This window comes from Pollachius pollachius, assembly GCF_949987615.1.
Source record: "Pollachius pollachius genome assembly, chromosome: 3".
Lineage (NCBI taxonomy): Eukaryota > Metazoa > Chordata > Actinopteri > Gadiformes > Gadidae > Pollachius > Pollachius pollachius.
In genome coordinates, this window is record NC_136936.1 from 28,732,954 (window position 1) to 28,759,269 (window position 26,316).

General features: G+C 45.4%; 1 protein-coding gene across 1 annotated transcript; it reads right to left on the reverse strand.

Moving 5' to 3' along the window:
- Positions 1–520: 520 nt before the first annotated feature.
- LOC307073801 (uncharacterized protein) lies at positions 521–25,108 on the reverse strand (the record flags this gene model as incomplete). The annotated part of the gene is made up of 21 exons (XM_079733760.1): positions 25,022–25,108; positions 22,522–22,830; positions 21,573–21,704; positions 21,389–21,466; positions 20,634–20,704; positions 20,285–20,450; positions 19,233–19,339; positions 18,727–18,924; positions 10,657–10,828; positions 10,191–10,298; positions 9,960–10,108; positions 9,642–9,791; positions 8,276–8,354; positions 7,929–8,006; positions 7,615–7,725; positions 7,388–7,497; positions 6,629–6,770; positions 6,049–6,254; positions 2,281–2,408; positions 1,344–1,588; positions 521–538 (listed from the first exon to the last, which is right to left on the reverse strand). Exons 2-21 carry the CDS (start codon positions 22,681–22,683, stop codon positions 521–523), a joined length of 2,610 nt encoding a protein of 869 aa, XP_079589886.1. The 5' UTR covers positions 22,684–22,830; positions 25,022–25,108.
- Positions 25,109–26,316: the final 1,208 nt, after the last annotated feature.

The window sequence follows — 26,316 nt, forward strand, 5'->3', positions numbered from 1 at the left end:
TCTTCCTCTCTGCTCCTCAGGAGGTCTATCTCTCTCTCCCTGTCCTCCTCTCTTCTCCTCAGGTCTATCTCTCTCTCCTCCTCCTCCTCCTCTCTCCTCCTCAGGGGGTCTATCTCTCTCTCCTTCTCCTCCCCTCTCCTCCTCAGGAGGTCTATCTCTCTCTCCCTTTCCTCCTCTCTCCTCTTCAGGAGGTCTATCTCTCTCTCCCGTTCCTCCTCTCTGCTCCTCAGGAGGTCTATCTCTCTCCGCTTCTCCTCCTCTCTCCTCCTCAGGAGGTCTATCTCTCTCTCCTTCTCCTCCTCTCTCCTCCTCAGGAGGTCTATCTCTCTCTCCCTCTCCTCTTCTCTGCTCCTCAGGAGGTCTATCTCTCTCTCCCTCTCCTCTTCTCTGCTCCTCAGGAGGTCTATCTCTCTCTCTCTCTCCTCCTCTCTGCTCCTCAGGAGGTCTGTCTCTCTCTCTCTCTCCTCCTCTCTGCTCCTCAGGAGGTCTGTCTCTCTCTCCCCCTCCTCCTCTCTCCTCCTCAGGAGCTCTCGCTCTCCTTGCAGACCAAGCACCCGTTGGTTCATCCTCTCCATCTCTTCTCCTCTGGTCCTCATCTGGGATTCAGCCCTCCTCAGCCTCTCCTCTGCCTCCTCACGCACTCTCCTTTCCTCTTTAAACTCTTCCTCATCACTCAGCTCTCTATCCAAAAGCCTCAGTTTCGCCTCCTCTCTCTCCATCTCTGCCTCCTCAGCTCTTTCTCTCCATCCCTCCCTCCTCTTTTCCTCAGATATCATTCTAGACTGCTGCACCTCCTTCTCTTCTCTCCATTTCTCCAATCTCTCGATTTGGTCACACAAAGCCTCCATCTCTCTCTGCCTCTCTCTCTCCACCAGTCTCTCCCTCTCTCTCACTCGTGTCATCTCCTTCTCTCTCTTCCTCTCTCTCTCCTCTGTCAGTCTCATCCTCTCTTTCTCCTCCTCCAGTCTCTCTCTCTCCTCCTCCAGTCTCTCTTTCTCCCTCTCTCTCTCTGTTAGGTTGAGCCGTTTGTTTTCTTCTCTTAGCTGTTGGAGGCTGAGGTTGAGTCTCTCTCTCTCTTCCCCTCTGCTGCTCCTCATCACCTCCACTTGTCTCTTCACCTCCTTATCACCTTTCTTCATCCTCTCCTCCGCCTGGGCGAGCAACACCGTCAGTCTCTGCCTCTGTCTCTCCTCCTCCTGTGCTCTCTCTCTCCACAGGCTGACTGTCCCTCTTTCCTCCTCCACCTGTTTGTCATGGTGCCGTTGAGTATGCTGTAGCCTCTCCACCTCCCTCTCCGTCTCCCTCAACAGGGTGGAAACCTCCTCCAACCTACTGGAGCTCACCACCTGCTCCGCTTCCCTCCTCCCCAGCTCTTTGCTCAGACACTCCCTCTCTCTCTGCCACACCTCTCTCTCCCTGTCCCTCCCCGCCTCTCCTTCTTTCCTCATCTTGGACAGCTCCTCCACCTCCTCCACGAGTGTCTCCACCTGCCGCCTCCTGTTTCTTCCTTCCTCCTGCCTTCTCTCTCTCTTCTCCTCCTCCTGGCTCCTCCCCCACTCCACCTCCTCCTTCAAGAACGCCATCTCTCCTGCAGAAACAAACCTGGTTTAGATTTAGACCTGGTCTACATTATGACCTGGTCTAAATGTAGACCTGTACATTTAGTCCTTGTCTACCTTTAGACCTGGTTCACATTGAGTCCTTGTCTACCTTAAGACCTGGTTCACATTTAGGCCAGAGTTTAGACTTTGCTTAGAGCTTCCATTGAGAGCCAGTCATGGACCTATTAAAGAAAGGACAGCGGATTAAAAAATGGCGCCCATTCATTTCTAACAAAACTGCTCAATGGCGCAGGGCAACATCAGGGATAGATTTGCTTCCGCATCATGGGAGCCTAGCCACGCCCTAGTGCATGACGTGCCAGATGCATAAATATTCTCGTTTTCTAGCATCTCCAACATGTGGCGCCAGGCTTCACCTGAGGCTCAGGAACTACAGAAACTCGTTGACACCAGGGCCGGTTTACCGAATACTGACTACTCTGATGTACAGACAACAGACAGACAGACCATCAGACAGATGGGTCAACAGACAGACAGTACAGCCAAAAGACAGGGCAGCAGACAAACAATTCATCAGACAGACAGGGCAGCAGACACACAATTCAGCAGACAGACAGGTCGACAGACAGCCAGACAGACAGGTCATCAGACAGACAGGGCAGCAGACAGACAGTGCAGCAGACAGACAGGGCAGAAGACAGACAGGCAGCAGACAAACCTTGCAGGGTGTCTTTAGTCTGCTGCAGGGTGAGTGTCTGAGTGAGGAGCTGCTGTCTGTCCATCTCCAACACAGACACCTGCTGCTGATGGTCCCTCAGCTGTTGGTGGAGAGACTCCAACGTACACCTGCACAATGAGAGGGAGAGAGAGGGAAAGAGAGAGAGGGGGGAGAGAGAGAGAGAGAGAGAGAGAGAGTGTATATTATACTGTAATGTTTACTATTGTAGGCTATTCAAACCTGCTTGAACCACAATTGCAAAAAACTGCACAAAACTACTTAAAGGTCCCATGGCATGAAAATCTCACTTTTTGAGGTTTTCTAACATTAATATGAGTTCCCCTAGCCTGCCTACCGTCCCCCAGTGGCTAAAACTTGCGTCCGGTGTAAAACGAGCGCTAGGTATCCTGCCCGCCTTTGAAAAAATGGAAGCTCAGGCACACTGATTTGGAATGTGGCCCCATATGTCGTCATAAGGGGCCAAGTTACCTCCCCTTTCTCTGCCTTGCCCGCCCAAAGAATTTAGCCCGCCAATGAGACAATGAGCTACGACCGTGCAAGCGCCACATGTATGTGTGTCAGTGGCGGCTGGTGGTTTTTAAAGTGAGGGAGGAAGGACTGCGTGCTTGGTTGCCATTGGCCTGCTTGCACTGTTGGTGTATGGTGGCATAAGAATGTGAGACTCAAGTTGTTTCAGGGTGTTTTTTGATGAACTAAAAAATAGTAGGGAAGGATAGTTATGTGAATAAAATTGATAAAAAAGCCACCAGTAGCATCACTGTAATTTGAAAGCTGGTGGGCAGCATGTCTTTGAAATGGACAACAAGGGCAGAACGAAAGGATGCAAAGCCCCTTAGTCAAATCAGGCCTACTCTTGATTTGTAAAAGTAAATAAGGGCCTATTTTTGCCCTGAATGAGATAAGTTATTGGTTGTAATTTAGCTATGTTTATTTTCAGTTACAATTGTTTTAAGAAAAGGCTCAAGACCAAAAGTGATGCCATTTAAAATGCATCTTGCCCTGAATCATTCACCCTTTCCGCACCCTTTCCACAATATCAAACAGAACAGTCAGAGTAACAAACTAGTAAAAGAACGAGAACATTATTTCAAACAACCTGATCTATAGGCATGGTGCCTGGCAAGGAAAGTCGCATAGCAGCACCAATGTGAACTTGACACTTGTCGTGGCGTTGGTTGCCCTATCAAGATTTTTCACATCAGTGAAACCATGAACAGCCCACGTTGGAGATTTGCCATTATTCATTAGCAAACAGGGCCAGCAATACAGTCGATTGCTAGTAACGCTACCAGTAAGCCATGAGTACCTAGCAAACCATGTAGCACCAACAACACTGACGTTGCCATTACTTTTGGTGATCTCGATTTTGTGAAGTGGTCTACCTTTTTCTTTGGTCGCTAACTTAGCACTATAACTCAATGAATGGAATGCTTTGTGTAATTAAACATGAACAATGTCCTCTGTTTCCAATGTTTCCATTGTACACTTTATACGCAAATGTTAGAATCTCGTTATTCTTCAGATGATTTCACCTGCTTTGCGTCTCTTAGACTGAGTGTCAATGCAGGCAGAGCGGGTTTGTTATCAACAGCGTTGCCAGATTGGGCAGATTTCCCGCCCAATGATAATTTTCCAGCCTAACGTGGTTAAAAGTAGCCCAATTGGGTCGGAAATCTGCCCAATCTGGCAACATTGCTCACCAGCCAGGGATCCTGCTTATTGGTTCATAGCGCAACGTGAATAGATTTTTGCGCGAATCAGACGCCTTAAGGTCACACCCACTCAGAGGAGGACTTTCCTCCTATCTCCCATTGAAACCCATGTTATTCACCGGCCGCCAGTACTTTCGGGGAAATGAATGGGAGTCAAGGGAGGCTGAGGGAGGACCTTCCTCCCTGAAGTAATTGTCAATAGGCGATAGGAGGTGCTAATGTCCCTTTACCCAGGGAAACGAACATTATATATTCAAAGGCATTAAAGTAGTCATATTTAAGGGCATTAATTCATTACAGTAGTCTGGGCAATCTACATTTTTTATTCTCAACAATGTTAAGGTGGATCTTCCTCCCTCTCCTCAATGGAGAAGCCTCCACTGTTGTGTATGTGTGTGATTACACACACTGTAATGCAAGTGTTGTAAACTTCTTTGTTATTTGGATAACCGTTCTGCTGTTGGTGTTATGGCGCATAACACGTCGTTTTTTTGACGTCTCTGGTATTTCCACAACGAGACTGTAGTTGGGGTTATCTCAGCCATGGTTGAGAAGGAATTGGGGGAAAAGAACTTTGGCTTTGACTCCCTGAAGTACATGAACTGCGACATGGAGGAGAAAGGGATTGTTGCCCGCGATCGTCTGCCGCCGGAGCCCCGCTGCCCGCTGCCCGCCGCCCGCCACCACAAGGCACCAATGCCACGAAGCACCTCCGCCCGGCAGCCGGCAGTTCAGTCTACTTCAGATTGATGTGGAAGTGATAGAACCAGAGACGTCTGAGAACCTGATGCAGTCGTTTGTGATTCATAATATCGTCGTGAGGCGCACAGTTTTGGCCGTGATAATATGTATTATATGATATTATTTAGATATAGAGTTCCAGGACTGTAACGCAAGTGTTGTACACTTCTTTGTTATTTGGATAATCGTTCTGCTATTGGTGTTATGGTGCATAACACGTCGGACTCTCGTCTCTGGTATTTCCTCAACGAGAATCTTAGTGGGGGTTATCTCAGCCATGGTTGAGAAGGAATTGGGGGAAAGGAACTTTGGCTTTGACTCCCTGAAGTACATGAACTATGACATGGAGGAGAAAGGTTGTTGCCCGCAATTGTCTCCCGCTTGCGCCCCGCTTCCCGCTGCCCGGTGGTGCTTAAGCGCTGCCCGCTGCCAAATCGGTGGTCCCTCGGCAGCGAGGCTCCGGCGGGAGACATTCACGGTCAACAATTGCAGGCAACAATCCCTTTCTCCTCCATGTCGTGGTTCAGTCTACTTCAGATTGATGTGGACGTGGAAGAAACAGAGACATCAGAGAACACGACTAAATCGATTCATAATATCGTCTGGAAGCGCGTTTCCCGACTGATGATTCGAATCATCGACTTTCAGGGAACAGCCCTAATGTATAATATGATATTATTTAGATAAAGAGCTCCAGCACTCCCGCCGGAGCACCCGGAGTGTTCTAGGATATTTACAGAACACGGCCAATGACTGTGTGCGCCTCGCCATTGCGATACATCCACTGTAAAAAGAGTGCATACCATGGCCGCAAGCTGCTCAGGGCCACACCCCCACCCTCCTCCTTGACCCGCCTCTCTCCTCCTCATTTGCATTAAAGCTACAGACACCGAAATGGCACGTTTGGGGAAAGCTCAAGGTGTGACTGGCTCGTAGTGTCTGTAATTCTGCACCACGGCTGAATTTCGGAAACGTCTTCAAAATACTGTGTTAGGGGCCCACTAATATCTATATTGAAGCATCCATAAAGTAGCATGCCATTGGACCTTTAATCTTTATATAAGTATCTACATAGCACATCAAAGTAACTTTTTATAGAATTGTATATTTGTCCTTTTACACATTTTTTCTTTATCATGTTTGACTAGGCAGACATTGTTATGTTGGTGTTACTGCTTTGGATATGGACATGTTGTAAAGACAGATTACAGACGTAAGAACTCTGTTTGTTTTTAATTCAATTCAATTCAATTCAAAACACAGACGGACAGAGCCAGGGTGAGGGTGTTAATACCTGAGCTGCTCTCGATCGTCCACTTGCAGCTCTCTCTCTCTCTCCAGAGAGGACAGCTTGTCTCGTCTCTCCCTCTCCAGCTCCTCCCTCCTTCTCTGCTGCTCCTCCCTCCCTCTATCTGCTCTCCTCTTGTCCTCCGTAACCCGTGACAACTCACTACATGCCTCCTGGAGCTCAGACCGCACCAAGGCATGCTGGGTACACAGCTACACAAAGACACACAGAGACACAGACACACACACTGAATTTTAAAGATGATAAGTAGCCATTAAACATCATACACTTCCTAAAGTACTCATTATCAATAGTGAGAGAGCAGAAGAAATATCAGAGAGAGCAGAAACAATATCAGAGCGAGCAGGAACACAGGCACGTGCTGCTTCACTTGACGTGCGCTCAGTGATGATTTTCTCTTTCCAGGGTTATAACTGTACTTAAATACTGCAGTAAAGGTGCTTGCATAATGATTGTTGTGCATAAATGAAAGTAATCCATGGTTATTGCCTTGTTGTAATACTCTGTAACCAGCGTGATTGTGTTGTGGGTATACTGGGTTACCATGGTGACAGCTTTAGTTCACCTCTTTCAGTTCTTCTCCCTCTCGCTCTCTCTCCTCTATCAGACCAACCAGCTTTCGCTCTCTCTCCTCGCCTGCTCTCTCCATTGCTTGCTCTCGCTCCCTCAGGTGGAGAACGACCTCCTCTTCTGTCTGAATATGGGTCCTGAGCATCACATCACAATCATATGAATCACATCACAATCACATGAATCGGATCGCAATCCGATGATTCGGATCACAATCCGATGAATCGGATGACAATTAGACGAATCAGATCACAATCAGACGAATCAGATCACAATCAGATTAATCAGATCACAATCAGACGAATCAGATCACAATAAGATTAATCAGATCACAATCAGATTAATCAGGATCTGATGAAGGACAATTAGATGAAAGATATTACTGAATGCTACCAGAGGATCATTAGGGGCAGGTAGCGGTTAACATGCATACAGTTAAGACCGTCCAGTCATCTTACTTTAGCTGGTTGTAGTCCTGGCTCAGGGGTTAAGATAGCTCACTTTAGCCAGTTGTAGTCCTGGACCAGAGGTTATGATAGCTTACTTTAGCTGGTTGTAGTCCTGGCTCAGTTATAAAGATAGCTTAGCTGGTTGTAGCATTGGCTCAGGAGTTAAGATAGCTTACTTTAGCTTGTTGTTGTCCTTTCTCAGGGGTTAAGATAGCTTACTTAAGCTGGTTGTAGTCCTGGCTCAGTTATAAAGATAGCTTACTGTATCTGGTTGTAGTTCTGATTCAGTTATACAGATAGCTTACTTCAGCTGGTTGTAGTCCTGGCTCAGCACTCTCAGATCCCTCTGTAATGATGTGACCTCTGACCTCAGAGCATGGAGCTTGCACTGTCCATCAGCTAGCTCTGCCTCCACCTTGAACACACACACTGACTCAGACTGGTTGTACTGGGCAGCTCCCAGTGTCCACCAGAAAGAAAGACAGACAGGCAGGCAGGCAGACAGACAGACACAAACAAACAGCAGTCATACCTGTAGTATGTGGGTGTTGAGCTCCATCTTGTCCTCGACCAGGGATTGGTTGAGAGCGGCCATCTTGTTCAGAGAGTCCCTGGTTTCAGCCAGCTGTCTCTTCATTAGGTTCTGATCGGACACCAGCAACACCATACTGTCTCTGGTCTGGAGAACATCTAGTAAGTGACCAGTACACCAACTCTGGTCTGAAGAACATCTAGTGACTGACAAGCAGACCGTCTCTGCTCTGTAGAACATCTACTGACCAGAAGACTGTCTCTGGTCTGTAGAATATCTAGTGAGGAACATGTACAGTGCACGTGTGGGGGCACCTTCTGTAAAGCTTCTCCAGCCTCCACAGCCTCCTCATTTGCTCTCTGTCTGTCCAGCTTCTCTCTCTCTACCGCCCCCTAGGGGCAGAGGAGAGCGAGAGCGAGAGAGAGAGAGAGAGAGAGAGAGAGAGAGAGAGAGAGAGAGAGAGAGAGAGATGTAAACTAAAGCATCGTAACCACACTAGATTACCACTACTAGTTTGTGCAAATCAACACCTTGGCCCTATTCAAATAACACTATTCATTTCTAGAACTATTTTGGATGAAACGATTCTGTAACATTATTCAGTGTCCACCCTGTCTGGGCTGCTCCAGACTGAAGGAGTACTCAGACCAAGTGTCTGTACCTTCAGGCTGTAGATCTCCATGTGACCTCTCAGCTCTCTCTCCTTCAGCTGGGCGATCTCCATCAGGCCCTCCTCCACCCTAAACAGAGTCAGTACACTGTTAACTACACCCACAACACATTAAACACACTTGAATACACCCACAACACATTGAACACACTGTTAACTTCCCCCTGGAAACGTTAAACACACTTAACTACACCTCTAACACACTTAACTACACCCGTACACATTAAACACACTTAACAGCCTAACACATTAAAAACACCCCCCTGAAAACAGTATACACAATTCACTACACCCCTAACATGGTAGATTAGATTATAATCTACCACGTTCAACAGAGTTAACAACGAAATTATGTTTAGAGCATCACCACCACCACTGGCATACAAGTACCTGATAGCATAAATTACCCACTATAAAGATAGATCTCCTATATGCTATAGTATATAAATATATTAATAATAAATAATAATAACAATAACCCAAAAGTGCAATAGTGCTAGTGCAGTTGAAATGTCAACAGTCCAGTTATAGCTACAATGTGTGAGAGGAAAGAGAATGAGAATGCAGCAATGCAAGTCTAGTGGATAGTTATTGTGATGTGTAAGTGTATCGGATGAGTGGTAAGGATCAGGGGGGGCTGAAGTCCTATAATAGATGGAAAATAGTGTACAGTGCAGCAACAAAGTCCAGTTCACAGTAATTGAGTGGGAGTTACAGTGGGAGTTATGTGACCGAGGGGTTGGGGGTGGGGTGCGGGGGGCAGGTTGTTCGTTCAGCAGTCTGACAGCCTGTGGATAGAGGCTGTTGGTCAGTCTGTTGGTCCTGGAGCGGATGGAACGGTATCTTCGTCCATGCACACATTTAACTACACCCATAACAAATTAAACACACTTAAGCTGCTTTCACACCGCCGCGCGGCAACTCGCCGCCTCCATTCATTTCAATGAGGGAAGGGCGGCAGAGGGGAGGCGGTTACAAAAGCGGCTGTAAACCAGGAAGCGGTTGCCGCCCACGTGAACGTGCACAGATTTTGCCCTACCGCTCAGCTTTCCCGGTGTTGAAAGTTTCGGCGGCAGCAGCGGCAGCAGCAGCAGCAGCAGCCGCTTTTGAAAACGCCTGGCCCTTCACACCGCCGCGCTGAACCCTCCGGCAGCGAGGCGGTTATAAGGGCGGTTGCCGCGCAGCGATGTGAAAGCACCTTTAACTACAGCCTAACACAATAAAAACACTTAACTACACCCCGAACACATTAAACACACTTACATACCCCCTGAAACCGTAAACATATATATACATATAATGTTATGTTTGTAAATATTCCGTATTATGGAATATATTTGAATGGCGAGCAAGATACCTTTTCTGTCCGTCTCTCTCCACGTGTCTCCTCTCCTCCTCCTCCCGCTCCATCTCTCTCCTCATCCTCTTGCTCTCTCTTTTCTCCTCCTCCTCCCTCTTTCCAAGCAGCTCCACCTCCGCCTGTAGACCCATCACTGTCTCCCTCTCCCTGACACGCACACACACACACACACGCACACATACACATTTAAGAGAGCTACCTTTTGTTGGTGTGTGTCTGGTGTGTGTCTGTGGTGTGCTTGTGTGTGTTCGTGCGCGTGCATGTGCGTGTGTGTGTGCGTGTGTGTGTGTGTGTATGTATGTGTGTGGTACAGACCTGGCCAGTTTCTGCTGGGTGTCTACCAGCTGCAGGTGTGTGGTTTGCAGGACTGTGTTTGTCTCTGAGTGGTCGGCCTCCAGCTGGTAGAGTCTGTCCTGTAGAGAGTCCTGCTGCTCCTCCCACCTCCTCTTGACCACCTCCACCTCCTGCAAACACAAAGTCATCATGTGATTCTAGTTGAATGAAGCACGTTGTATTATAGTAATATCCTATTAATAGTGCTCTGACCTGTAGTTTCTGGTGTCTCATCTGGAGGGCGCTGTCTGCCTGGGACAGCACCGCCAGCAGAGAGGAGAGATGATCTACCTTGGCGGGGGAGGAGCCCAGGACTCTGGACTAACACACACACACACACACACACACACACACACACACACACACACACACACACACACACACACACACACACCATCTACGACCTTGTTGGATGGTTTGACACATTTTAATCCATAATAGTAGTGATCTATTTCATATTTAAAAAGTATGAAGACAGACACTGAAGCGCGTCCAAGCAGATTACAGATTGGTTTGATGCTCTCAGACCAATGGAAGTTAAACAGTGAGTACACATTCCAATCACGGTACAGGAAATAGGAAGTCTAAATAACAAGGTCAGTGCAACTGGACCAACACCCAACCTAACGTCCGTTGCTTTGCAGAAAGATGTGTTCATACGGTCTGGAGTGAAGCTCACCAGGGTTAGTACAGCCTGGCTCAGAGACTGGTAGCTCCTCTCCACCTCACTCCTTCTCTCCTTCTTCTTCTCCTCCTCCACTCTCCTCTCCTTATCCTCCATTATCTTCTCCTCCAACCATCGCTCCCTCTCTCTCTCCAAAGACTGCACTAAGAGAGAGAGCTCTATCACCCTGAGTGAAAGAAAGACAAGCAGACAGGGAGTAAGAGCGAGAGAGAGAGAAGAAGAACTATAATCATTAAGAGATTTTTTTCCAGGTAAACATTTGATGGGTTTTAATTGAACCGTGGTTGTGGCTCAACACAACCACGGTTCAATTAAAACCCATCAAATGTAAGTGCTGGTTGGTGCTGGTTAGTGTTGTCTCTTAAGTGCTTGTTAGGGCTTGTGTAAGCAGCCATCGTACTGTGGTGCGGTCCCATGGGTCTCACCTGCAGTGATCTGGCAGCAGTTTGACCCAACTGCAGGAACTTAACCTGAAGCTAGTCAATGAAGGGATGCCCTTCGGTTCCCAGGACCCTGTGTGTACCAGCGGGCCATTCCAGTGGTAGAACAGGGGATAAATGAGTGATACCATAGCATCGCTTTACCTAAAAGTTAGTCTATGTTTTTTAGTGGGTTAGGCGGTTTGGCCTTTCTGTTCAATTTTCAATTTTATGTATTGCTTTAATAAATGTCCTTATTGTTTCTAATACCGCGTTTCCACCGGCGGGTGTGCTTCGGCCTAGCACGCCTTAGCCCAGTAGTGAAGGTGCGGTGTGGCCCAGCTCAATTACGGCTCGCGTTTCCACCGCCAACAGTACCCTTATGGCATCCTGGCATCATAGCAGCCCGACACAGTGTAGACTGCTAATAAATCCAAGGAATAAGAAAAACGCGACACAATAAACAAAGAGCAACAATCTAGGACGTCCAACAAGTTCATCAAACTTTTCCGGAACATTTTCTTCAATAAAAAAAGCTTTCGCCGTTGTCCAGAAATACCTTGCGGGTACTGTGTTTGTTTCTTATTATCCCCGTCGCACGGAAGTACCGATTCTGTCGACCAATCAACGGACGGCATGTGTAGCGCAAACTTGTTGGCACCCTTTCAGACGTCTCACTACCCCAACGGAGGAGTACTGCGAGATGAGTACGGCTCATCACGGCTCAATCTGGACCCCGCCCACTTTTGGCGGTGGAAACGCAAACAGTGCCGCACCTTTGCATACTGAACCGACCCACACCCACAGCAGGAAACCTGCTATTAGATGACCCCTTTAACCACCTCAGTTGAGGTGGTTAATCTGGTAAAGGATGCCCACTTGGCACCTCCCTACGGAGGTGTTCCAGGCACGTCCAGCGGCCTGGGGAAGACCCAAGACTAGGTTGAGAGATTATATCTCAGCACTGGCCAGGAAACGCCTCGGGATCCCCCCCGGAAGAGCTGGTCAATGTGGCCTGGGAAAGGGAAGTTTGGGGCCCCTTGCTAGAGCTGCTGCCCCTGCGACCCGACCCCGGGTTAGCGGTTGAAGATGAGTGAGTGAGATTAGCCATTTGTGTAGTGGCACTGGCTCTATCCAATCACTTTATTTAGTGATTAGTTGAGCCCCTTCTAACTTGTTGGTCCAGAACAATGAACCGTGGCAGGCAGAAACATGTACTATTTGCCATCATTTCAAACTAATTGGATGATCCAAAGAAAATGGAGTTTGTTCTTTGGTGAAAGCTCATTGTTGTACGAGGCCGGCCCTCAGACAGCTGAGGGGAACCCTGATCAGTCAGTTGATTCTTCTCAAGGGTTTAAAACTCTCAGAAGTAAAAATAAATAAGGGATTGATGAGCTGCATATATATATAACAAAATTTGAATTTTACATCTGGTCGCGCATGTGCGACCAGTCAATTTGCCCTTTTTTATTTTTTTATTTTGACACGTTAAACGTGGAAGGGGCGCGTCAGAAAATCCGGAATCTGTAGCAGGCAAATGAGTGTGAGAAGGATGGGGAATGGCCACTGTTAGTGGCTAATGTGTGGAAGGGGAGGGTCCTAGAGATTATCAAGCGTGTAAATGTCTGTGAAAAGGAGAAAGATTTGACAACCTGCTACGTGCATTTGAACAATGAGCAAGCAAACTTTAGACTCGTAGTTCCGACTTTGGCTAGTTTGCCAGTGCTATTCAGAGACCTGCACGGGTCTTATTTTGCAAAGTTGCACCCGCCCATACCCACAATACTTAAAACCGCATCCAACCCGTGTTCCGACAGTAGCGCAAACTAGAAAATGCATTTCCTGCAGAAAATGCGGTGAGTGCTGTAGTGCAAAGTGGTTAGGTTGAAAGGTTGAAAATATATTTTAATAAAGAAACATAGTTTAAGACGTAAAAAAATGTTAAATGGCTTAAATCAATTGAAGGGGTTTGAACAAAAGTTCAAAAGTCTAAATGGAGTAAACAATGTAAACATGCACACCATTCAAGAAAATGTAAATGGTTGGAAACAAATAAAGTGACAGCTGAATGAAAAGCGCAAAGCATTCCTAAAAATGCTAAATTAATTGAACTTAAGAATCTGAAAGGTCAAATGTATTGCCCTGCACTGCTGAATAATATGAAAGGTCAAATGTATTGCAGTGCACCGCTGAAAAACCTGGAAGCTGAAATCGAAAACTTACTGACGCTGAATTACATTACCTGAAGAAGCAAGTGCTGAAATAATAATAGTAATGATAGTAGTAGCTGAAGTAGTAGTAGTAGTAGCTGAAGTACTGGTAGTAGTAGCTGAAGTAGCAGTAATAGTAGTCGGTGAAGTAGTAGTAGTAGCTGTAGGGTTAGGGTTAGTAATAGTGGTACAAGCTGCACAAACAATAAACCTTATGAAAGGTATTGTATTGATTGATGCTTGTAGAAAGAATTATAATTCCGCCAGTATTTTTTAAACCAGCCGAAATTGTATGTACTTCCCTAATGCTCATTTTTTCAGCCTAACGCAGTGATTCCCAACCGGGGGTACGCGGACCCCTAGGGGTACGTGAGGGTATTGCAGGGGGTACGCAGAAAGATTATAAATTAGCCTACAGCATCCAAAAGAAAATTATATATATATTATGAATTTTTAATAAGCCCATAAGTCTACTTTCGCATCCGCGATCAACAGTTCTTCCTCAGTGATTGTAACACTACAATGCACATCATATGAAAAGTGGCGACGTCAGACCTATGCGTCAGACGTCTGTAGTTCACATTTGCGCTTTAAAAAAAAGGTTCACGTTCTTGATGCGGTTGCTCGTTGAAGCTAGCTAACTTTAGCCGCAAACCGACTGTAAACATGGATGCATGGCTAGGCAGCAGTAAACGTCCAGCTACCGCTACTGCTACCGTCGTCCCTGATGTGGGCACAGGGGAGCCAAGTGAAAAAAGGAATAAAGAGACCACTACCAAACACGGGCAGTACAACGAGAAATACATTTTGTATGGATTTAATTGTACATCGTCTGATCCACCTCAGCCTCAGTGCTTTTTTTGCGGTGAAGTCCTGTCAAATAATTCAATGAAACCAGCCCATCTGCAGCGGCACCAGAGCACCAAACACACGGGAAATGTAGGTAAGACCGAGGACTTTTTCAAACGAAAAATGTCTGAATTCAAGTCAAGCCAGACTACACTAAAGAAAGCAGCAAATGTGTCAAACAAAGCATTGGAGTCCTCCTATGCTGTGTCATTACTTGTGGCTAAGTCAAAAAAAACACATTCAATTGCTGAAGATCTGATTCTCCCTGTCGCTATTCTTTTGGTTGAAACTATGCTGGACAAGAAAGCAGCAGATGCGCTGAAAACCGTTCCATTATCAAACAACACAATCTGTCGTCGGATCGATGATATGGCCACTAATATTGTTGAGCAGGTGGTCAATAAAATGATCAGAGCAGGTCAGTTCGCTTTGCAGTTAGATGTGAGTGGGGAGGCTCAGCTCTTGGCCTTTGTGCGCTATAAAGAAGAGTCGGACATACATGAGCATATTCTGTTTTGCAAGAAGCTGACGGGACAGACAACCGGCGAAGGAATATTTCAGCTGATTGACAGCCTTTTTAAAGATAAAAATCTGGAATGGAAGTCATGCAGTCACATCTGCACTGATGGCGCGGCTTCAATGGAAAGTGCGTGGGCTGCATGGGCGTGTCATGATGGTGAACCCCGAAATCAAGTGGAATCATTGTATTATCCACCGGGAGGCTCTCGCAAACAAAAGGGTGAGCCCTGAGTTAAGTGCTGTTATGGATGACGCAGTTAAGGTGATTAATTACATTCAGTCCAGGCCTATGAATCACCAATTGTTTCAGAGTCTTTGTCAAGCCAGCGGGGCAGAGCACGATCAGCTGCTGCTTCACACGGACGTCCGCTGGTTGTCTCGCGGCAAAAACCTACAGAGGCTTTTCGAACTTGAGCCGAGGTGTCTGCTTTCTTGAAAGAGCACTTGCACCCTCTTGCGGTTGTTTTTGAGAACGCAGGCTGGGTTGCACGCCTTGCATATCTTGCCGATGTCTTCTTCAAGCTGAATGAACTCAACCTGTCACTTCAAGGCAAGTACTCACACATACTTAACATGTATGACAAAGTGAATGGATTCATACATAAAGTCACCTTGTGGGAGAAGAAATGGGACAATGGAGATGTGAGCTGTTTTCCACTCGCCCATCTTGCCACCACTGATGCTGAAAAAAATCCTATAGTCAAAATCATGAGAACACATCTCTCCAAACTCAAAACTGACTTCAACCAGTACTTCCATGACATCGAAGAAAAGTCAGAGCAACTGGACTGGGTGAGGAACCCCTTCAGAGGGACTGAGGGCAGCGGCAGCCTTCCTGCCAGACTGCAGCAAAACCTGGTGGATTTGTCCTTTGATCGTGTGCAAAGATGGCACATGCTGAAAAGTCACTGACTGAGTTTTGGTGTGAAGTTGAAAAGGAATATTCTGAGCTGGGGTTAACTATTGCCTTTTGGATCAACTAACATGTGTGAGGTGACCATCTCAGCCCTGACTCACATCAAAACCAAACAGAGAAACCGACTGAATGTGGAGAGCAGCTTGGTGGCGGCTGTTGCCACACTGCCCCCAGAACTGTCAAAGCTTTTGAAAGACAAGCAAGCGCAAGTGTCGCATTAAACTGAATAAAAGTTTTTTTTTTTCACTCACAATAATTGTAGATGGTATAATTTAAATGAGCAGTTGGATAAGATATAAAGACAAAGGGTTAATTATAACAACACATTAGGGCGAATAATCACACATGAGAGAGGGGGTACTTTTAACATGGAAACCAGCTCAAGGGGTACACTGGTCAAAAAAGGTTGGGAACCACTGGCCTAACGTGATTAAAAGTAGTCCAATTGGGCGGGAAAAATCGCCCAATCTGGCAACGCTGCCTGAACGTTGTAAAAAGTAGTAGTAGCCTGCACATCCTCGCGCTCTAACCTCGGCGTAAATCAAAAGGGACCAACTGAAAACAAAGCCGATATGGAACTTAAACTGTGATTTTGAAAAAAGTATAAAGGTAATCGAAATTCAGTTTTCAGATTATTGAAGATACAAGTGTGTTGAACCTTTGAACGAAGGTTAACGATAAAATATTGACCAAGTTACGAAGTCTGAAGTAGTAATGGTGTGTTCCTGAATCCTCGGACGCCAGCCTTCCAAGGCAGTTCTCGGAGGCACGCCTCCTTTATTTCTTCATCTCTCGGAATTCTGAGAGTAGACCGAAAGCAGTGATGACGCTCTCAACAAAATGGCTGCGCCTGTGAAGAGATTTATTTTCTTTATATTTGTACCACGTTGTTCATTTTAATGTCGATTTTAATTGCTCTTACACACTTGATTACATTGCTACTTTATTCCGGTCACCAATTTATGTCTTATGTCTTGCTGTGCGTGCAATACAATGTAAAGTTGTGTGGTTTGTTTTCAAGCTGATTTGCTAAAGAGGCTAATGTAGCTAACTATAAACAATGACTAGCCAATTTCATGACACAATAACAAAGTCGAACAGGAACGCTATAAATGCTCAAAGACCGGAAATGACGTCAAAAGCAATTCGGAAGGCTGGCGTCCGAGGATTCAGGAACACACCATAAGTGTCAGAGAATGAATCCTCCCATAGAACTCGTAAGTCCACCCTTTCCGGTTGACCCCCATGGGACATTTGAGATCGTAAAATATGAATGGGTTTCAATGGAGAGAAAGTAATTATTTTCTGGTCCCAGTCTTTATATGCCCTGGATTACACATATGTTGTCTGTGGATTTAAATTACAATTTTTCATGCAAAGAAAACCAAATAAAATCCGCGAGGACGTTTGATAATGTTAGGTTTTGTGTGAGGCCGCCTTGTGAACTACAGCCCCTTGCTGCTCTCGACGCGAATGATATACGTCACCACCACTCTTGTACAGACATGCCGATCTCTCTGCTCCACTTCACCGCTTTTTTTGGGGGGGGGAAATAGGGGAGGATAACAGCATTGAAAGAGGTTAAAACCATTATAAGTCAGGGCATGTGTCGGTTTTCAGTTATGCCGATGGGGAGATTTTTGGTCTTGTCCACGCCAGTCGCAGGGAGCATGACGTCGCATATGAAACATGTAGTCTTTCTCATTAAGTTTTCTCTACAGCCTTTAACTGCACAATTGCACAATAAACGGTCAAACTCTTGACATGAAAAATTATAAATTATAAAAATACATTTAAAATCGACAAACAACGTATGTGTTATCCAGGGCACATAAAGACTGGGACCAGAAAATTATTATTCTCTCCATTGAAACCCATTCATATTTTACGATCTCATAGGTCCCATGGGGGTCCTATGGGGGTCCACTCTGCTTCAGGAAGGGGCAGACTTACGAGCTCTATTGACTTCCATTGTAAAAAATAGTATTTTAAAAGTAGAATATCTTGAGAAGTATAAAATATTTAAAAAATATGTTACTGAATGTAACATATCCAGCACCGGAGAAGTCTCACTCGCAATCGCAAAACCCGTGACCGACCCACGCTGTTCAGGGGTCCGACCCGACCCGTACCCGTGTCCGACACAGTACATTATTTTTCACCCGTTTCATCCAAATTGTGCAGGTACCCGAACCCGTGCAGGACTCTGCTTCAGGTGCCTAAAAGGGCTTTTTACACGAGAGGCGTTTGTCGCGCCTACTAATGCATTCTCAATGGAGAGGCGACCGGGCAGAGAGGAGGCGCAGAGTCCTGTCAAGCGGCACGACAACAAGCGGGCGAATAAGGTCGAACGCATGCACACGCACGTGGAAACCGTTGGGATAGATGGGAAACACAAAATTTCTGGTTGTGCCCCTAAAGTTTTCAGTTGGGGGCCACAGTGCTCCTACTGAAAAATGTTAGTCTGGAGCCCTGCTCTAGAAACCCATCTATCTACCTCTGTGTGTGATTTCACAGATGTCCACTAGAGGACAGAAAAGGATAGACACAGACTCATAGACACAGAAGACTTGGACCACGGTGTCGTACTGCAGAGATACTTAAGACAGGGTTTGTAGAGCAGAGGAGGCTCACCGCTGCCCAGTACATGATGTCCCATCACTGGTTTATTCTGCTTATACCAGTCACCAGCAATAAGTCAATATCATGGGCCACCATCTATGACCTCATTGGTGTGTTATCGACCAAATTGGCTGAAACTAGAATATTCTCTGATTTTTGATATACTTTGAGCATATTGGTTCTGCGTTATTAAGGATACACTACTGGTGAATATTTGTGTTTGACCATTGTTTTTATATGTTGGATTTGTAGCACATGGATGTTGGACTGTTAAAAGGCAGAGGTGTTAGTAATTGAACAGAATACAAACCCTAGGAACGTTATACCATCTATTAAGATAATATATCAGTCATACAAACTATAACAACGGTTTCTCTAAATCAACCTTTCAGTCACCCTTCTGGACTACAAACTAGACCTGTCACCCTTCTGGACTACAAACTGGATCAGTCATACTTCTGGACTACAAACTAGACCAGTCACCCTTCTGGACTACAAAGTAAAGCACCATCAAGGTCTATTTCACCTTCCTTTCAGTTCTGTCAAATCTCTCTCCTCCTTCTCTTTCTCCTCCTCTCCCCCCAGCAGCTCCTCCAAATGGCAGGGCCCCAGGGTGGAATGAAGAGGGGGTGCAGGAGGAAGGGAGACAGAGGTGAAGGAGTCACAGCAGGTGAGGAGTGAGGAGGAGAGGGAGGAGAACCCAGACCGCAGCTCACAAAGGTCCCTGAGGAGAGAACACAGCAATAATGTCATTCAAAAAGATCTGGGTCAAGCACTGTTAACAATCTAGACCAACTCAACACATATCAACGCACGCCACATCCAACACAGTTACATTTCTGAATCAGCATCCTTTAATATACAAGACAGGTAGACAGACAGGCACGCAATCACACGCAGACACACAGGCAGACAGAGATACAGACAGCTGGCAGACAGAAATACAGACTCACAGGCAGGCAGAGAGACAGAGATATAGACAAACTGGTAGACAGAAAGACAGACCAAAAAACATGCAGAGAGACAGACTACCTGTCTGTGGCGGTCTTTAAGGACAGACAGTCTCTTCTCAGTGTGATGACGGATCTCCATAAACACATCAGACGCCCCTGTTCCTTAGTCACATGACCTATTAGACCCTACATTAAGCACAAACACACACACACACATACACAATTAGTACTAGGCCTTCACAGATTGAGAGGGATGTAAAAGCTATGCAATTTAGTTTTTATGCATTTATATTAAGAGTCACTGAAATGGCATTCCAAATGGTCCATCATGGTATTCAAGACTACGGAGTAGTCATTCAAGACTATGGAGTAGTCTTTCACTTTCAAGACTACAGAGTAGTCTTCCATCACTACCGGGTAATCTTTCACTTCCAAGACACTAGTCTTGAAAGACTACCGAGCAGTCTTTCAAAACTAACAAGTAGTCTTTCCAGGACAAGCTTTTCTCTAAGGGACATCTTCTCATATGCTAACTAGGATTGGTCTGACTGATGGGCTGGTCCGATTCTGTGCAGGATGCAAGATAAAACGTATTCCATCCAATGAGGGACTGGTAAATAGAAGTTTGCTAGTTTGATCCCCAGCTCCCCCTGCCAAGGTGTCCCTGAGCAAGACACCTGAGCCTAACTGCTCAAGACGAGCTGGCTGTTGCAGCTCATATTTATGAGATGCAACAGCAACAGTAGTATGACACGATACTAAACCACTATGTTCAGAGTTTACTTGTTGAGTTTAAGTGTCTCATTCAAGGAATGGAGGAAGCTATTGCTGCTAAAAAGATACATGAAGCATGCTTGAGAGCTTTATGATGATGTTAATCTATGATGCACGATATCAAAACCACTATTCAGGGTCACTCCTGCATTCTGTCATTCATTGTCTTGTCATTGTCCATCTTGTGTGCATGTTTTTTGAGCAAGGTGGGAGGGTCTTTAGGTGTTCGGCCTGGAATGCACTGAGAACCAATAGGAAAGCCCTTTGAAAATAATTGGGAATTAAAACAATTGGGAGCTTCAGAAAATGGAAAACACTCAAAAGGAGTATACGGTGCCCCTAACACTTCAGACATACCTCTTTCTCTTTCTGCCAATTTACTTCTTTGAGCTCCGCTTCCTCTACAGCTCTGGACCTATCAGAAGTCAACTTATGGAGATCCTCCCTCAAGGCAAGGTTAGTCTGCTCTGATTGACTGAGCTGCTGTCTGAGAAGTGAATTTCCCTCAGTCAGTCCAATAGATCTACAAACACACACAAACACACACACACACACACACACACACACACACAAATAGGAATACAACTAAACAAAATAACCAGAAACGACGTTAAAGGAGTAGTAATGAAAGCAGAACACCACAGTGGGTTGAGGTACACCCCAGTATACGTATCTATTAAGGTATTAATCATGTATTAAGTGCTACCTCTGCTGCTGCTCCTCTAGCCTGAAGAGGGTGCTCTCCAGGGAGTCGCTGTGGGCGTCCAGCAGCCTCCGCTAACATGGACCACAATACAGGAACACATTACTAATCACATGCCGCACATTAACACCAGCGGCATGCGCTAACATTGACCACAATACAGGAACACATTACTAATCACATGACACACATTAACACACATCTGGGATCCAGCAGTCCTGCTAGGCTGCAGCAGAACCTTTGGGGGGAGGGGCCCAATGCCTCGGCTGGAAACCAAGGGGCAGTTTACGCCTCATTTCCTGTTTCGGTCCGAGATATTCGACCAAGGTAAAGCCATTCACACGAAGAATGAAGATTTCAGGAGGGGATTTTAGGAGGATTGTTCCACAGTGGCCGGTCTACACAGGGTTGATTTGAAACTCTTACGGACACACTCTATTCCAGTTTAGTAGTTCTGGCCGAGTTGTGTTTGGCGTGTAAGGTACGTACAGATCCTCCAGCTACTGGGCGGTCAAGGCCAATATGAAGAGAGCAGTGACATGCCTCGTGCTCGTCTGCCATCAGACTTTATGTTGAATCTTAAGTCTGATTTCTGAGACTACATTGACATAATACATACTCCAAATGAATGCATTAATAATACTACCAACATTCTCCAATAGATAACACACATGAAAACATACTACCAACATAATACTACATAGCAAATACAGTGCTTTATAATACAGTTTACTGTAATCTATATATGGTAGGCCTACCTCTTGGTAGGCCAGCTCCCTCTCCTCTCCCTGGAGACGCTGTTCCACTTCCTGGTATCGCTCTCGGAACTCCACCACCTACAAACACAACTTAAGTAACACACTACACTATAGTGTGGTGTGGTAACTACACCCTGGAGGCTTGGCCACATGCTAGGCTAACCCGTTGCCATGGCGAAAAAACCTTGTTCTGGAGCTTGTGGATGAGCAGGGCCTGTCGTGCCTCTCTTTCCCTCCCCTCTCGCACTCTTCTCCTCCAATCCTTCTCCTCACCTGACCCACGCAGAGAGAGGGACGGGTCGAAGCAGCTCACCAACTGGAAGAGAGACACAGACAGAGAGATGCGAGATATATCAGCATGAGCCCTATGGTAGTGTGTTAATGTGTGTTCCAGGGTGTTAAAGTGTCTAACAGTGTGTGGGTAAGACGTGCTCCCCAGTGGTACATTGTGCAAATGTGTGTATCTGGGTGTTATTGTGTGTATCAGTGTGTCAATGTGTGTATTAGGGTTTTAATGTGTGTAACAGGGTGTTAATGTGCGTATCAGTGTGTTAATGTGTGTATCAGGGAGTTAATGTTTGACAAAGTGTGTTTCAGGGTTTTAATGTTTATCAGTGTGTTAATGTTTGTATCAGGGTGTTAATGTGTCTAACAGTGTGTTAATGTGTATCAGTGTGTTAAAGTGTGTATCAGGGAGTTAATGTGTGTATCAGGGTGTTAATGTGTGTATCAGTGTGTTAATGTGTGTATCAGGGTGTTAATGTGTGCAACAATTTGTACAGTGTGTTAATGTGTCTAACATTGTGTGGGTAAGACGTGCTTCCCAGTGGAACAGTGTGTTAAAGTGTGTATCAAACCGTTAATGTGTGTATCAGGATGTTAATGTGTGCATTGGGGTGTTAATGTGTTTATCAGTGTGTTAATGGTTGTATCAGTGTGTTAATGTGTGTACCGGGGTATTAATGTGTGTACCAGGGTGCCAATGTGTGTTTCAGGGTGTTAATATGTGTATCAGGGTGTTAATATGTGTATCAGGGTGTTAATGTGTGTGCCAGTGAAGAATGTGTGTATCAGGGTTGCAATGTGTGTACTACGGTGGTAATGCGTGTATCAGTGGTGGGCAAGTGTGTCACCCGGTGGTCCAGTGCGTGTGAGCGTGAAGTCAGCTCCTCTCTCTCTGCGTGGCTCTCCGCCAGCTCATCCTGCAAACGAGACACGTCTCGTCTAAGCCGCACCGTCTCCTCTTGCCAGTCAATCAGCAGCTTGTTGTCCATCTCCTGGTAGAAGAAGGCCATGTTTCAATATTCTACTGCTGACTCTTTAGTCCTCCAGCTTTCATCCAAAGAGGCCGTGAACTCAGATCCATGTCATTAAGCTGCAGGGCGGGCTCAGGCGTCCTACTCAGGGAGGCCTCCAGGTAGACCGTGGATCTTAGGGAGGGCCTTGTACGCAGAAACAAACAGAATTTGAACTCTGGGGGCTGGTCTTACCAGGCTAGAACCTCTCAGCTGAGGAACACACACCTCATCCCCTGGACTAACGTATTGATAACATCATGTTTATTGCTGCTGTCATTTAAATGCTAACACAAGCCACTACCAGTTAATTACTGGTAACTGATTGGCTGCAAACATGACGTGAGCCTCTGATTGGCTGTAAAGATAAAGTAAACTTTCTTTAAAGCTAAACCAGATCGAAGACAGTCTGTCTCTGTTACACATTCTGTATAAATTATATCATAGCATAATGTATTGTAGTATAGTTTAATGTATACTATGTATAAATCCTGCCATACCGTAGTGTGCTGTAGTTTAAAGGAGACATATTATGGTGTTTTCCCAACAAGTAAACATAGTATTTGAGTTCCAGAAAACATGTTTTTTAAGCTGTTTGCTGGAAATAGCTTTTAGGGAAAAAAAATCTCGCCTTCCACTATTCTCCTGTTTCAGTCCCTTCAGAATGCTGTTTCAGGTGTCTGTAGCTTTAATGCACGTGAGCTCCTAACCATTGTCCAATGAGCTGTCAGACTGAAACACAGAATGAAGGAGAAGGGATTGTTTCTGTTTGCGGACTCCTGGAGCTCTATATCTATATCATATAATATAATAAAAATATTATATATGGGTATTTATATAATATTATATCTAATATCACGGCCAAAAGCTATGTGCGCCTCAGATGATATTATGAATCAAAGACTGCGCCTGACGTCTCTGGTATTTCCACAACAAATAAAGACTCATAGTGGGGGATATCTCGGCCATGGTTGAGAAGAATTTGGGGAAAGGAACTTTGGCCTTGACTCTCTGAAGTCCATGAACAGCGACATGGAGGAGAAAGGGATTGTACTCCGGGAGCTGAGCTGCCAGACTTTCCGCCGAGCTCCCCGCGCCGGAGCTGCCGGACTGCCGCCGAGACCTACCCCCGAAGGACCTGCCAGCTTCGGCCAATAGTATCCAGCTGCAGCCCCGGAGAACACCCTGGCGTGACAACAACCCAGGCGAGACAGAAGTACTCTGGTGTGACGGAAGTGATTTATTTGTGAGACTGTCAATATGCTTAATATATTTAGTTATATTCATGTTAACTCTCACTTACTTCCATGAACGAAGTGCAGCACTTTTTTCAAAAAGGGCACGGTATTATTATAATCGAATTTAGCAAAAAGTAAATAAACCACGGCACGGCTTTAACATGAATATTACTCAATATTTTAAGCATATTGACAGTCTCACTTCTATGGCTGATCTTTGGTTTCTGATAGCGGTGTGTAAAAAAGGTTTAAAAAATAAGTCACTTCCGTCACATCAGAGTACTTCCGTCGCGCCTGGTTTGTTGTCACGCCAGGGTGTTGTTCTCCGGGGCTGCAGCTGGACCCTACTCGCTTCGGCGGCAGTTCAGCTCCCGTAGTACACCCGCCAGAGCAGCCGGAAAGCTTCGGTGGCAGTTCAGCTCCCGGGGTACACTGCCGGACTGCCGCCGAAGCTTCGGCGGCAGTCTGGCAGAGAAAGGGATTGTACTCCCGAAGCTGAGCTGCAGGGCTGCTCGTCCGCAAACTCTTAGCTATGCTCTGATTGGAGGGGAGTGGGGAATTGGGAGGTAATATTCAACTGTGCCCTCTTCGTACGTAGGAGGGGGCGCCGAATCGGACTCGCTCGTTTGGTAACTAAGAGAGGGTACTTTAAGAAATGCATCTCACTCAACAAATCATGTACGGACTTTTTTCAAAGTTTGTATGCGTGTAGGAGCACCAGCGACTCAAAACAACACCCCGAATCCCAGGAAAAGTGTTGTATTCATAATATGTCCCCTTTAATGTCTTTACATTGAGAACAGCAGTGATCGAGTTCTTTAAGATCCTAACAAGGTATTCAAGAGTCTGCTGAATAACTATAACATGTTGAGAAGTGCAGTGACATTCAGCCCGTATTAACTATAATCATATTACAGAGTTACTGACGGGAGACAGGACTATAAGAGACTCAAACACATTATGTACCTAACGGGACTGGGGTGTTAACGCACTTCAACATATCAAGTTAATAAAACTAGTGGTTGCTAAGCTGCGAGCTAAACATGCTCGCAGCATGTTGCTACTCTCACTGCCGCCATAGATACCAGCAGGTTACCAACCTGTTAACCACACGAGAGGTCCAATAGTTAGGAAGGTTAAGACCCCTGGACGTGAAGAAGAGGATTCAAAACACAGAACACAACAGCCTGTACCCCGACAGAGGAATCAAGAGGAGGTTCTAGCGGTCCGTCCTCCGCAGCGCCCCCTGTAGCATGGAGGACCTTTGGTTCTTTTGTAAACTTTATTAGGGGTCCGAGCAGCGAAGCTGCTTGTGTAACGGTGGTCATTCATTGAAGAACTGATGGACAACGACGTGCTTTTTATCTTCTTTATTTTTAAAGAAGGCCTGGAAACAGAAGACAACAGACAAAATGTCTTCATAAAGCGTGGTGAAGAACACAATTATTTCTTAAACATTACAAAACAAATGCATACAGTAATCACATATAAAATAATAAACAACAGCATTAATATAAACTGAAATACACGATCGCTATTTATATATTTCACTTTGGAGCATACCTGGAAACAGAAGACAACAGACAAAATGTCTTCATAAAGCGTGGTGGTGTTGATCTTATGTATGAAAACAAAATTAAATGCATTTACCTTCCAATGCAACATTACTGGGATAGCATAACAAACTTTTAAGGTAGTTAGCATGCACACGAAAACAATAATAATAATAAACGTTTCATTAGTTAATACAATTATTCCAAAATCATCACAATGCATGCTAAAACAAATAATACACACACTGCATTAAAATATAACACCTAAATTATCTCTTTCTCCTTAAACAAAATACAATACAGGGAGAACTGTTACTATGCACATAACTGTCTAACGGCAACACACCTCTAAAGAGGTACGGCAACACGCAACAAACAAAACACACCAGACCTGTAGCACAAGGGTTCCCAAAGACCCCCCGGGGGGTCGCGGGACGCCGAGGGGTGGGTCGCGGAATGATTTCCATGAATCAAATAATAAAATAAATTATATTAAAAAAAAAATAATAATAATAATAAAATAAATTTGGAAAAAATAAAATACAGAAAAATTCAGCCATAGTTGTAAAAATTATGAAACACGGTAGTTAAAATGAAAATAAAACTACAGATTTTCCTCCTGAGGTGATTACGACAGATTAACATAATTTGCAGGTGTCAGGTCACTTTACGGCTCCACAGTAAACATCACAAAGCGGACCAGTAGATTTTCTCTGAACTAGCTCATTGATGATTTTTCAAAATGAAACGTTGGTTAATACCGAGCAAAGAAAAGACAGAGAGGCCAGTGGAGGAGGCAGAGAGGCCAGCGGAGAGGGCAGAGAGGCTAGCGGAGAGGGCAG